The sequence below is a fragment of the Cetorhinus maximus genome, chromosome 19, assembly GCF_964194155.1.
Source record: "Cetorhinus maximus chromosome 19, sCetMax3.hap1.1, whole genome shotgun sequence".
In the NCBI taxonomy this organism is placed as follows: domain Eukaryota; kingdom Metazoa; phylum Chordata; class Chondrichthyes; order Lamniformes; family Cetorhinidae; genus Cetorhinus; species Cetorhinus maximus.
Window position 1 is genome coordinate 60,633,180 of NC_135897.1, and position 13,292 is coordinate 60,646,471.

General features: G+C 41.1%; 1 protein-coding gene across 3 annotated transcripts in view; it reads right to left on the reverse strand.

Moving 5' to 3' along the window:
* Nucleotides 1-11,871: 11,871 nt before the first annotated feature.
* LOC144693836 (COP9 signalosome complex subunit 7b-like) overlaps nt 11,872-13,292 on the reverse strand; it is a 41,137-nt gene continuing 39,716 nt past the window's right edge. For 2 of the 3 annotated variants that reach the window (XM_078563914.1, XM_078563917.1), the window contains one exon: nt 11,872-12,261. In XM_078563914.1, the coding sequence (XP_078420040.1) occupies nt 12,103-12,261 (159 nt within the window). In that variant the 3' untranslated portion in view covers nt 11,872-12,102. Of the gene's footprint in view, nt 12,262-12,922; nt 13,013-13,292 lie in introns of those variants that run through there. The other variant, XM_078563916.1, reaches the window with a different exon arrangement.

Genomic DNA, 13,292 nt, shown 5'->3' on the forward strand with positions numbered 1-13,292 from the left:
AGAGGTTGGATAGACTTGGGTTGTTTTCATTGGAGTAGAGAAGACTGAGGGGCGACCTGATCGAGGTGCACAAGATTATGAGGGGCATGGACAGGGTGGATAGGGAGCAGCTGTTCCCCTCAGTTGAAGGGTCAGTCACAAGGGGGCATAAGTTCAAGGTGAGGAGCATGAGGTTTAGGGGGGATGTGAGGAAAACCTTTTTTGCCCAGAGGGTGGTAACGGTTTGGAATGCACTGCCTGGGAGGTTGGTGGAGGCGGATGAGCATTTGGCACATCATAACATTCAAGGCTATGGGCCAAGTGCTGGTAAATGGGATTAGGTAGGTAGGTCAGGTGTTTCTCATGTGTCGGTGCAGACTCGATGGGCCGAAGGGCCTCTTCTGCACTGTGATTCTGTGAAAACCGTCAACAGAGATGATTTCCACTGGGAAAGAAATACTCTATGAGAAGGCTGCACCATTCGCAGATAACTAAGGAAGGTATCAAATTGAAAAGAAAAGATGTATAATACTGCAGAGATTAATGCTAGGCTAAAAGATTGAAAAAAATTTAGAAATCAGCAAGGGTGACTAAAAAGAAATTAGAATGACAATAAACTAGCAATAGATATTAAGAGCTTCTACAATTATATAAAAAGGAATAGAGTAACAAAAATGAGCATTGGTCTCAGAGGATGACTGGGAATTAATAATGCGAAACAAGGAAATGGCAGAGACTTTGAACAAGTATATTGTATGTTTTCACAGTCAAAAGTCATCCCATGTATAGTAGAAAATCATGATGCAAAAGGGAGGGTGGAACTTGAACAATTACTATCACGAGAGAAAAACTACTAGGTGAATTAATGGGACTAAGGGATGACAAATCCCCTGGACCTGTTGGCCTGAAACCTAGGGTCTTAAAAGAAGTGGCTGCTGAGTTAGCAGATGCATTGACTGTAATCTTGCAAAATTCCCTTGATTCTGCAAAGGTCCCAGCAGATTAGAAAACCATAAATATAACACTTCTATACAAGAGAGGGATACAGAAAGCAAGAATCGTTAGACCAGTCAGCCTAACATCTGTCACTGGGAAAATGCTGGAATCCATTCTTAAGGAAATAGTAGCAGGACATTTAGAAAATCAGAATACAATCACACAGAGTCAATATTGTTTTATTAAAGGGAGGGGATCTTTGACAAATTGATTAGAATTCTTTGAGGATACAACAAGTAGGGTGGATAAAGGGAAACCAGTAAATATAGTATATTTGGATTTCCAAAAGGCATTTGATAAGGTGTCACATAAAAGGTAATTGCACAAGGTAGAGCTCATAGTGTTGGTGGTAATATATTAGCATGGATAAAGGATTGGCTAACTAACAGGAAATAGAGAGTTGGGGAAATAGGTCATTTTCAGACTGGCAAAACTAACAAGTCGCAGGGATCAGTATTAAAGCCTCATCTATTTACAATCTGTATCAATGACTTGGACAAAGGGGCTGAGTGTATTGTAGCCAAATTTGCTAATAATACAAAGATAGATAGGAGAGCAAGTTGTGAGGAGGATACAAATAGTCTACAAAGGGATATAGATAGCTTAAATGAGTGGGTAAACATTTGGTGGATGGAGTGTAAGGTGGGAAAATGTGAGGCTATTCAATTTGGGAAGGAGATTAGAAAACAGAATATTATTTAAATAGAGATTGCAGAACTCTTATGGTACAGAGGGATCTGGAATCACAAAAAGTTAGCATGCAGGTTCAGCAAGGAATTAAGGTGGAAACAGAATGTTGGCCTTTATTGCAAGGGGATGGAGTACAAATGTGGAAGTGTCTTGCTACAACTGTACAGGGCTTTGGTGAGACCGCACCGAGAGTACTGTGTACAGTTTGGTCTCCTTACTTGAGGAGGGTTACACTTGCATGAGAGGCAGGTGGCCTTTCATCAGAATTGGAAAAAATTAGAGTTGTAATGTGTTCTAAGCAATTGCAAACATAGGTAAAGTGGGAGGAGAGGAAAGAACAAAACTGAAGGTCTTTTATAGGGTGGAAGGCAGAAGAAACTAAATAACAAAAGTGCTTGCACATGAACAGGAGAGAGAGCACATCCTGTGTGGGGCACATCCATAGTAGGTATTCAGAATTTGGTGCAAAGCGGGAATTCGGTGCATCGGGGACGAGGTGCTTTTTGCATTTTTTCCAACTTGTTATCCAACTTCTTAAATCTTCAGAGCGTGCTGCAGCAGGAGAGGCTACAAAGGAAAGGAATCACTGGTAAGTAGTGAGTAAATTATTTACTACTTTAATCGCTTATAGTTTAAGGTCTTTTCGTGGTTTATAGTTTTATATTCTACAATAACGAGGATCAGGAAAGAAGGGCCCTAGAGTAAATGACTTAAAAGGTTGAATTTAAAGGGATAAGTCATGGCAGGAGCGCTCAAAGCCGTGGTGTGCTCCTCGTGCTCCATGTGGGAAGTCGGGGACATTTCCTGTGCCCAGGAACAGCATGTGTGCAGGAAGTGTGTCCAGCTGCAGCTCCTGGAAGCTTGGGTTTCAGAGCTGGAACAGTGACTGGGGACACTGTGGAGCATCCGCAAGTCTGAGAGCATTGTGGATAGCACATTTAGAGAGGTGGTCACACCACAGGTGAAGGGACTGAAGGAAGGAAGGGAACGGGTGATGACCAGGCAGTCCAAGAGAAACAGGCAGGTAGTTAAGGAGTCCCCTGGGGTCCTGTTCGCAAATCGGTATTCCGTTTTGGAGGCTGATGAGGGCGCTGGTTCCTCCAGGGAGTGCGGACAGAGCCAAGCTTCTGGCACCACAAGCAGCCTGTCTGTACAAGAGCGGAAAAAGGGAGGAAGAGCAATAGTAACAGGGGATTCCATAGTCAGGGGAACAGATAGGCGCTACTGTGGCCGTCAACGTGACTCTAGGATGGTATGTTGCCTCCCTGGTGCCAGGGTCCGGGATGTCACTGAACAGCTGCAGGGTATCCTGAAGGGGGAGGGTGATAAGCTTCAAGGGAGTAAGGCAAGGCTGGATGGCCTCTACTTTAATGCCAGGAGTATTACAGGTAAAATGGATGAGTTAAGGGTGAGGATTGACACGTGGAATTGTGATATAGTAGCCATCACTGAGATGTGGTTGAGGGAAGGGCAGGATTGGCAGCTCAACATTCCGGGATACAGAATCTTCAGGCGAGACAGGAGAGGGGGTAAAAGAGGAGGAGGCATTGCATTATTAGTTAAGGAGTCAGAACCTGCAGTAAGGAGAGATGATACCTTGGAGGGGGCATCGAATGAAGCTTTGTGGGTAAAGCTTAGGAATAAAAAAGGGGCAACCACATTATTAGGTGTTTATTATAGATCCCCAGATAGTCAGTGGGAAGTTGAGGAGCAAATATGTGCATAATTTGTGGAGGTGTGTAAAAACAATAACAATAGAGTAATTATATTAGGTGATTTCAACTTTCCCAACATTAATTGGGATAGACATAGTGTTAAGGGCTTGGACGGAGTGGATTTCTTGAAATGTGCACAGGAGAACTTTTTAGGTCAATATGTAGAGGGTCCAACAAGGGGACTGTGCATTGCTGGACCAAATTCTGGGGAATGAAGCCGGACAGGTGGCTGAGATGGTGGTGGGCGAGCATTTTAGCGATAGCGACCACGACATGGTACAGTTTAAGTTTGTTATGGACAAAGAAATCGACAAGTTGCAAAAAAAGTTTTGGATTGGGAGAGAGCAGATTTTAGTAAAATAAGGCAGGATCTGACCAAGGTAGACTGGGAACAGTTACTTGTGGGGAAATCTACAGAGGAACGGTGGGGGGTGTTCAAAAAGGAAATGGGGAGGGTACAGGCTCAACATGTTCCCTCTAGGGTGATAGGAAGGAGTAACAAGCCCAGAGAACCATGGATCACCAGAGATATTCAGGTTATGATGAGAAGGAAAAGAGAGGCTTTTAGCAGGTACAAGGGAAGCAAATCAGCAGAGGCATTAGTGGAGTACAGACAGTGGAGGGTGGAGCTTAAGAAAGCAATTAGGAGAGCAAAGAGGGGATATGAGAAAGCTCTGGCTGGTAAAAGTAGGGACAATCCCAGGATATTCTATAAACATATTAATGGGAAGAGGATAACCAGGGAAAGAGTAGGGCCCATAAGGGACCAAGGGGGCAATCTATGGGTGGAGCCAGAGGACATTGCTAGAGTGTTGAATGAGTACTTTACATTCATCTTTACCCAAGAGAATGAGGATGAAGGTATCGAACTCAGGGAGAGAGACTGCGAGGTTCTTAAGCAAATTGATATAGGGAGTGACAAGGTATTGGAGGTGTTGGCAGGCTTAAAAGTGGACAAATCTCCAGGTCTGGATGATTTGTGTCCCAGACTGCTGGGGGAGGCAAGGGAGGAGATCGCAGGGGCTCTGACCCAAATTTTTAATTCCTCTCTGGCCACAGGGGAGGTGCCAGAGGACTGGAGAACAGCTAATGTGGTTCCGCTATTTAAGAAGGGTTGTAGAGATAAGCCAGGGTACTTCAGGCCAGTGAGTCTCACGTCAGTGGTAGGGAAACTATTGGAGAAAGTTCTGAAGGAGAGTATCTATCTCCACTTGGAGATGCAAGGTTTGATCAGGGAAAGTCAGCATGGCTTTGTCAGATGGAGGTCAAGCCTAACAAATTTGACTGAATTTTTTGAGGAGGTGACCAGGTGTGTAGATGAGGGTAGTGCAGTTGATGTAGTTTATATGGATTTCAGCAAAGCCTTTGACAAGGTCCCACATGGGAGACTTATAAAGAAGGCAAATGCACATGGGATACAGGGTGATTTGATAAGGTGGATTCAAAATTGGCTTAGTTGTAGGAGTCAGAGGATGATGACAGAGAATGATGCTTTAGTGACTGGAAGCCAGTGTCCAGTGGCGAACCACAGGGATCTGTGCTCGGTCCCCTATTATTTGTCATTTATATAAACGACATAGATGACTATGTGGGGGGTAGGATTAGTAAGCTTGCGGACGACACAAAGATTGGCCGGGTAGTTAACAGTGAGGTTGAGTGTCTTGGGCTACAGGGAGATAGAGACGGGATGGTCAAATGGGCAGATACGTGGCAGATGGAATTTAACCCTAAAAAGTGTGAGGTGATACACTTTGGAAGGAGTAATTTGACAAGGAAGTATTCAATGAACAGCATGACACTAGAAAGTTCTGAGGAACAAAGGGACCTTGGCATGTGTGTCCATAGATCTCTGATGGCGGAGGGGCATGTTAGTGGGTTGGTGAAAAAGGCATATGGGACACTTGCCTTTATCAATCGAGGCATAGATTACAAAAGTAGGGAGATCATGTTGGAGTTGTATAGAACCTTGGTGAGGCCACATCTGGAGCACTGTGTGCAGTTCTGGTCGCCACATTATAGGAAGGATGTGATTGCACTGGAGAGGGTGCAGAGGAGATTCACCAGGATGTTGCCTGGGATGAAACATTTAAGTTATGAAGAGAGGTTGGATAGACTTGGGTTGTTTTCATTGGAGCAGAGAAGACTGAGGGGCGACCTGATCGAGGTGTCCAAGATTATGAGGGGCATGGACAGGGTGGATAGGGAGCAGCTGTTCCCCTCAGTTGAAGGGTCAGTCACAAGGGGGCATAAGTTCAAGGTGAGGAGCAGGAGGTTTGGGGGGATGTGAGGAAAAACCTTTTTACCCAGAGGGTGGTGACGGTCTGGAATGCACTACCTGGGAGGGTGGTGGAGGCGGGTTGCCTCACATCCTTTAAAAAGTACCTGGATGAGCACATGGCATGTCATAACATTCAAGGCTATGGGTCAAGTGCTGGTAAATGGGATTAGGTAAATAGGTCAGGTGTTTCTCACGTTTTGGTGCAGACTCGATGAGCCGAAGGGCCTCTTCTGCACTGTGATTCTGTGATAGTGGTGCAAAGCCCAAAAAGGGATGATAATGGAACAAATAAAGAAACAACAGATGGGTTTAGAGAAACAAAAACAGAAAATGCTCGAAAAACTCAGCAGGTGTAGTAGCATCTGAGGAGAGAGAAAAAGAGTAATGTTTCGAGTCCATATGACCCTTCTTCAGAGCTAAAGAGAAGTGGAAATGTGATGAAATTTATACTGTTTAAGAGGGGTGGAACAGGTGAGGCTGGATAGAAGGCCAGCAATAGGTGGGACATAGGAGAGATTGACAAAGATGTTATGAACTAAAGGACAAAGGGAGTGTTAATGGTAGTGGTAAGGGCTAAAGAAAGGTGCTGATAGTGGTGTACAAGAAAGAAAGCAGAATGTGATAATAGCAGAACAAGGGTAGCATTGTGTGAAAGAACAACATGGAACAAGTAACAGGTGGCCCAGATGCTGCTAGACCTGCTGAGTTTTTCCAGCATTTTCTGTTTTTGTTTCAGGTTTTTAGCATCTTCAGTATTTTGCTTGTATATGGGTCTAGAGAAGGTGCAAATGGGAATAGAAACTGATTAATTACACATAAACTTTAAAAATATTAGAGATATGTTTTTATGTTAAATCAAAATGAAAATTGTGCCAAAACCTTTGCACTATTAGGGTTTAGGGGGGGATGTGAGGAAAAATTTATTTACCCAGGAGGGGGTGACGGTCTGGAATGCGCTGCCTCGGAAGGTGGTGGAGGCGGGTTGCCTCATATCCTTTAAAAAGTACCTGGATGGGCACTCGGCATGTCATAACATCCAAGGCTATGGGCCAAGTGTTGGTAAATGGGATTAGGTAGGTAGGTCAGGTGTTTCTCACATGTCAATGCAGACTCAATGGGCCAAAGGGCCTCTTCTGCACTGTGATTCTGCGACTATCTGAACAAAATTAACTTGGCCAGAACGAAGAACACTGAAAACATGATGTTTGCTTCCCTCTAGTGGCTCAAAAATCAATTTGTTTCATTGTGATATTTGAACTGTTATGTGGTAAGAAATTTTGAAAAAACCTAAAAAAGCTAGTGATATTCAACAGTTCAGAGAGTATCTTTGGAGAAATATGTCAGCCAGCTGATATTTCAGGTCTTAAAATTCATTCTCAGATTTCTAATTGCTAATATTTTACCAAGGGATATTTTAGTATGGTATTCAATATTATGCATTTTGTTATGACCATAACGGTTCAAATATCCATCTGTGGCCAGTAGCCTAAATGCTATAATTTCTTCTGTGGAAACAATAAACATTTAGAAAATAAATACATAAAATCTTGGAACTCCTTCCCTAACAGCACTGTGGGTGCACCTACATCACCAGGACTGCAGCGATTCAAGAAGGCTCACTACCACCTTCTTACAGGCAGTTAGGGATAGACGACAAATGCTGACTTTGCCAGTGATGCCCAGATCCCAAGAACAAAAAAAAAATTAATTTAAGCATTCAATTTGTTCCGTCTTGCAGGTTCTGCTTCAGAAATCAATCTGGCCATTTTTTGTTTAGAAACATTTTTCTATTCCAAACCCTTATTCCTTCAATTTACTGTTGAATAAGGAATCAATCTAATCCCTTCTGAATAATTCAAATCAGTATTTACTGCCAGTGTGGAATACTATTGTTACAATAATCTAACAGTCATGAGCCGCTACTTCTCAATTGTCCATGTAAATTTTCCAATCCCTCAATATACAGTGTTCTTTGTAAACCCCGACAGGAAGGCTGTTAAGTGGCTAAAAATACTCCTGGCCCAACTCACAATGTGAAGATTTCATGTGTTCGCTAATTATAGCCAAATCATATTAGTCTATAGAGAATACATTTGCTACAAAAGGTATTCACAAAAATTTGTTAGATCCTTTATTTTGATTCACTTGGTATGATAAGCTGTTTTATAAGGAACTAAATTAACTGATGACTCTTTGGGGACCATACTTGTTTGAAAACACTCTGCACCACCCTTGAACACCATTAGATTTATATAATATCGAATTGCTCCAGAAAGTAGTACTTACAGCACTTCATGGTATCAGTCAGAGGCAAAATGCAACTTTAAGGGAGGATGAGAGGTCTGTACATAGAAACAAAACTTGCAACAGGCGCCAAGAAGAAATGCCCTTGCGCTAGCAAAATTGTGTTCCAATCTCATTCAGTAACATTTCACTTCAAAAAGCAAGCAATTTTTTCCAAAACCTTATTTGGTACTAAGAAATGTTCATGAAAGTATAAAAATGTGACATGCTGCTTTTAGAGTTGTTCAGGACTAATTGGTAAATGGTATAGCTTTCCATTATAACAACCATAACGAAGATGATTGTGGTGTTTTTGGTTGTTTCAAAACATCTGGCATTAAAATTCATATATATTCAAAGTGCAGTAAGATATAGAATCTATTTTATATATACTACCTCTTTCTGAAGTAAGCTACACCCTATTCACCATATACAGGAATCTCTTTCATCTGGGGGAAAAAAAGCAAATCTAGATAAATCTACTAAATTTCCTGTATTAATAAAAATAATTGTATCCTCGAACACAATTTAAGGCGCCTACTGCTTTACAACAGATCTCTTCATTTCCACAGACAATATTAAGCCAATTTGTCCTATCACTCCTAGTCATATCACTCTCATTTCATGAAGATTCCAACCATATGATCCACTGGAGTTTCTTTTATTATGACCTTGTTTTCAGACAATTACCTACAATTCTTTCATAATTGCATTGCCAATTTCTTATTTTGTTCTCTCTTGACAAAGTGCAAGAGGAATATTCCAGCAATCTCAACTGTCAACTTTTGAGTATTGATTAAAAAATGTATTTGAAAATGTTTCTTTGCCAAAGGAATAATATTTATTTGCTCACGGGATGTGAGCAAGGCCAGCATTTTGTTGCCTGTCTTAATTGCCCTCGAGAAGGTGGTGGTGAACTGCCTTCTCAAACCGCTGCAGTCCATGTAATGTAGGTACAGGGCTTTTAGGATATACTTCCCCAGAAGGAATGCAACATGAAGAATGACTTGCATTTATCTATTGCCTTTCATGACCATCAGATGGCCCAAAGAGCTTTAGAGCCAATGGAGTTCTTTTTGAAATGTTACACAAGAACATAAGAAATAGGAGCAGGAGTAGGCCATTCAGCCCCACGATTCATGGCTGATCTTACCCAGGCCTCGACTCCTCTTTTGTGCCAACTCCTCATAGCCCTCAACTCCCCAATATTTCAAAACTCTCTCTATCTCCTCTTTAAATACTTTCAGTGATCTAGCCATGACAACTCTCTGGGGTAGAAAATTCCAGACATTCACTATCCTCTGAGAGAAGAAATTCCTTTACATCTCAGTTTTAAATGAGTGTCCCCTTATTCTGTAACTATGTCCCCTGGTTCGAGATTCCCCCGCTAGTGGAAACATTTTCTCAACATCAACCCCTGTCAAGCCCCTTCAGAATCTTGCATGCGGCCCCACCAACACCCTGTACAGTTGTAACAAGACTTCCCTATTTTTAAACTCCAATCCCCTAGCAATACAGGCCAAAATTCCATTTGCCTTCTTAATTACTTGTTGCACCTGCATGTTAACTTTTTGGGCAGAATTTTCCCCCACTTAAGGCCCGCCCAGCGTGACGTCCGCACAGAAACGCTATGTGCTCCCTGTGTGGGCAGCGGGGGGGGGGGGGGGGGGGGGGTGGAGGAATCCCTAAATCGGAAGAGTGTGCTCTTTCGTGCATGCACACGAAAGAGCTCACTCATCTCCCTGAGGCAAAGTGCTGCCACAGGGAGATCAGCTCTACATTGAAAAATATTAAAAATAGAGAAAAAATATTCCCTGACATGTCCCCTCATGTGACACTGTCACATGAGTTGGGACATGTTCATAACTTTTAAAACCACTTTAGTTAAATTTTTAAAAACCTACACAAACCTCATTCCGCCCATGGATGAGGTTTCATGCTTTTTCTCATGCCTGCCAGGGCTTAGTCTACCTACCAACCTTAAGGTTGGACGGGCAGGTCCATTAATTACTTTAATGACTCTGTCAATGGCCTCAATTGGCCATTGATAGGTCGGCAGATGCACAGCTGATTTTGCTGAGCTCCTGCCTACCTGAAAATTTAAATGGGGCGCGGTGATGTTGAGAGTTCTGTCCGACGTTACCGCGCATCATTTTATGTGTCGGCGAGAGGGCCCTGCCCCCCGCTCGCCGACAGGAAAATCCTGGCTTGTGTGATTCATGCACAAGAATACCCAGAACCCTCTGTGGTGCACTTTTTTGGAGTCTCTCTCCATTTAAATAATAGTCTGTATTTTGATTTCTCCTACCAAAGTGCATGACTTCACACTTTCCTACATTAACTCCATCTGCCAAGTTTTTGCCCACTCACGCAAATTATCTATATCCCCTTGCAAATTCTTAATGTTCTCATCACCCTCCCACCCATTTTTGTATCATCAGCAAATTTGGATACATTACACTCTTTCCCCTCCAATATTATCACTGTTGTCATGTAGGAAATGCAGGGGTTATCCATGGTATCCTGATATTTATCCTTTAATCAACATCACAAAAAACAGATTATCTAGCAATTATCACACTGCTTTTTGTTTGTTTGCTTAGCGCAAATTCGCTTCCACATTTCCTACAACAATGACACTTCAAACACTTCACTTCATTGACTGTAAAGCATTTTGAGACATCCAATTGTCATGAAAAGCACTATATAAATGCAAGTCTTTCATTTCTTTTTACACAGGGTCCAGAATGGCTGCTTCTTCCACCTCATCTTCCTGCTCTCCTTGTAGAACTTGGGGTGGAATTTTACACTGGTGGGATTTTACGGTCACGCCAAAGTCAATGGATTTTTGAACAGCTCACCACATATTATGGCCCCGTCCCTGTCACAACGGGGCTGTAAAATTCCATCTTTAGTTTCCCTTACTTCTCTATCCCATTCCCTGGTGCTATTGGAAGCTACTCTAAAGTGGCATAAAACACCTCTAGGAACCCAGCACAGAGCTACCATAAACTTTGCATAAGTAAAAGTTACTGAAAACCACCTCACCTGCAACTTGTGTAGCAGCCCTATAATTTGCAATGGTTTGGGTCCCATCTTACAGCTGCACCTCAGTCTTTGGTGAACGATGTATCAATTCATAGACTAAGTTTCCAAAAATGAAGTTTTAAATCTGGTGTCGCATCAGCTGGTTTGATCGTGTGACATCAGGATAGCATTAGAGGAAGCCTTCACGCCATGCAGGAAGCAACAGGTGATGCAATCCACATCCAGTAGATGATGCAACCCATCTGTAGTACTACTACAAGTGGTGTTATGCAAATTAATTTCTAGCTCACTGTCTGAAACATCTCACCTGGTTTAAAAATGAGCTTTTGCTTTTCACTGGAAAAATGTAATCATGTTTGAATTATAACTAATAAGATTACCCATTTATAAAGTTATGCAGCTACACATATTTGTTATATATACATATATATATATATATTTGTTATATATAATATACATATATTAAATGCAATTTTGCTTTGAAAAGGGATTCTCAAGCTAAAGTTTGGCTTTTTAGCTCTAATGTTAAAGAAACCATTAATTGCATCAAAGAGCCCAGTACTATTTTCATCTCTCTAAAATGTGTTTTTGAGCAACCACATTTGATGCCTGTAGATTATTTTTAAGTACCTCAATTTGAGATGATTGAACATAAGATTTATGGAGCAAAGTATCTGAATGAGTATCTCAAAATACTAGTTATTAGTTTTTTGTTTAAATTTCTTTAAAATAAACTAACCGTAGAGATTACTTTTAAAGTAACTTCATCGCAGAATAATGTTTGTGGTACAATGTGTACCTACGGACTTATAATCAGTCACTGTAGAGCACACTGAACAAATGTGAACATATGAATGCAAAAATCCTGTATCACTTCAGAAGTCAGTTTGTAACTAGTACCTTTTAATAGGAAAGGATGATTCAGTAGTCATTCAGTTTTCTATTATAAAACCTGTGTATTACAAAAAAAGAAACATTTTCAAATGCACAAGAAAAGCTATTTAAATCTTTTTCTTTGTCATTTGGGGGAACCGTTGCACAGTTCATTATATTTTCATTTCTTCTCAGTTTCAGTTTCCCTATAAGAATTGGAATAATCCTTCCCACATTTTTCTAATGACGGCTAGATGATAAACTTTTAGATTTTGACAGTTTCTTTGTAGATGGACGTTGTTCAACAAGCTGTGGCGTGTCACGATCCATGGGATGCTGATCAGGATCTTGTGTTGAGGTAGAGGCTGTTGCCTTCAATGTCTTCTTTATGTTGGCCACCTTAAACAAAAATCACAGCCATAAAAATTCATGTCCTTTTTTGTTGGATAACGTAGAACCATGATGCACAGCAGAGCACTTGAACTACTTCAGATTTTTAGAAAAAAAGTCAATTTGGCACCATATCGCCATGCACCTAACTTTTAATATCATTTATTAAATCCAATAAGCTGTACATTTTCAGCTAGATAATTTAATTTATTCATGTTTATCTATTTAAACTATGTGCTTGCTCCACCTTTCAGCTAATGTATTGTTCAAGTCCCTGCTTTCTTTCCCCTCTTTTGTTCTACAATATTCTAAATTAAGCTTATAATGTCGAACAGTAATTAAAACTATGAATATATTGTTTCAATGAAGCAGCTAATTAGAAAAAAAAATCATGTGCATGTTTTCTCCAGGTCCTATTTTGCACCAGTCACTTCTAAAAGACAATAAATATTTAGGACTTTGGTTGGACACAATTATAGACTTGTAAACTGAGGTTTACACAAAACCTGTAAAACAGATTATATTTTGCTTAAGCAGCAGCAGCTGTTCTTTAGTGTAACAAGGTTATGTACATCAAAATCTATACCTCCAGGAGAAATAGTTCTATTAGGGCAACCCAAAGGTACTGAACAACAATTCAGATGAGGAATGAAAAATGAAGAAAGACAGTCTTGCATTTACATTGTGTCTTTCCTTTCATGATCTCAGGAATGTCCCAAAGCTGTGCTAAGCCCAGGTCTCATTGCGGCTGTGGGTCTTGCTGTTTCAGGTTGGTTGAAGTAGGGAAGAAAAAAAATGAAGCGGAAAAAATACACTTAAAAGTATCTAGCACCTCCTACCACCCAGCCACATGAGACATTCATGGCCATCTCTCAGCAAGTCAATCCTCTATCTTCTTGGCAATTGGGATGGGTCGATCAAGTAATCCAAAGGTGAGAATTTACAAAGGAAGAAAAATTATTGAAACATTTTATCTAAAATGCAGAAACTGTTTCAATTAGATTCATGAGGAGGAGGAAAGAAATGTATATAGTGCTCTC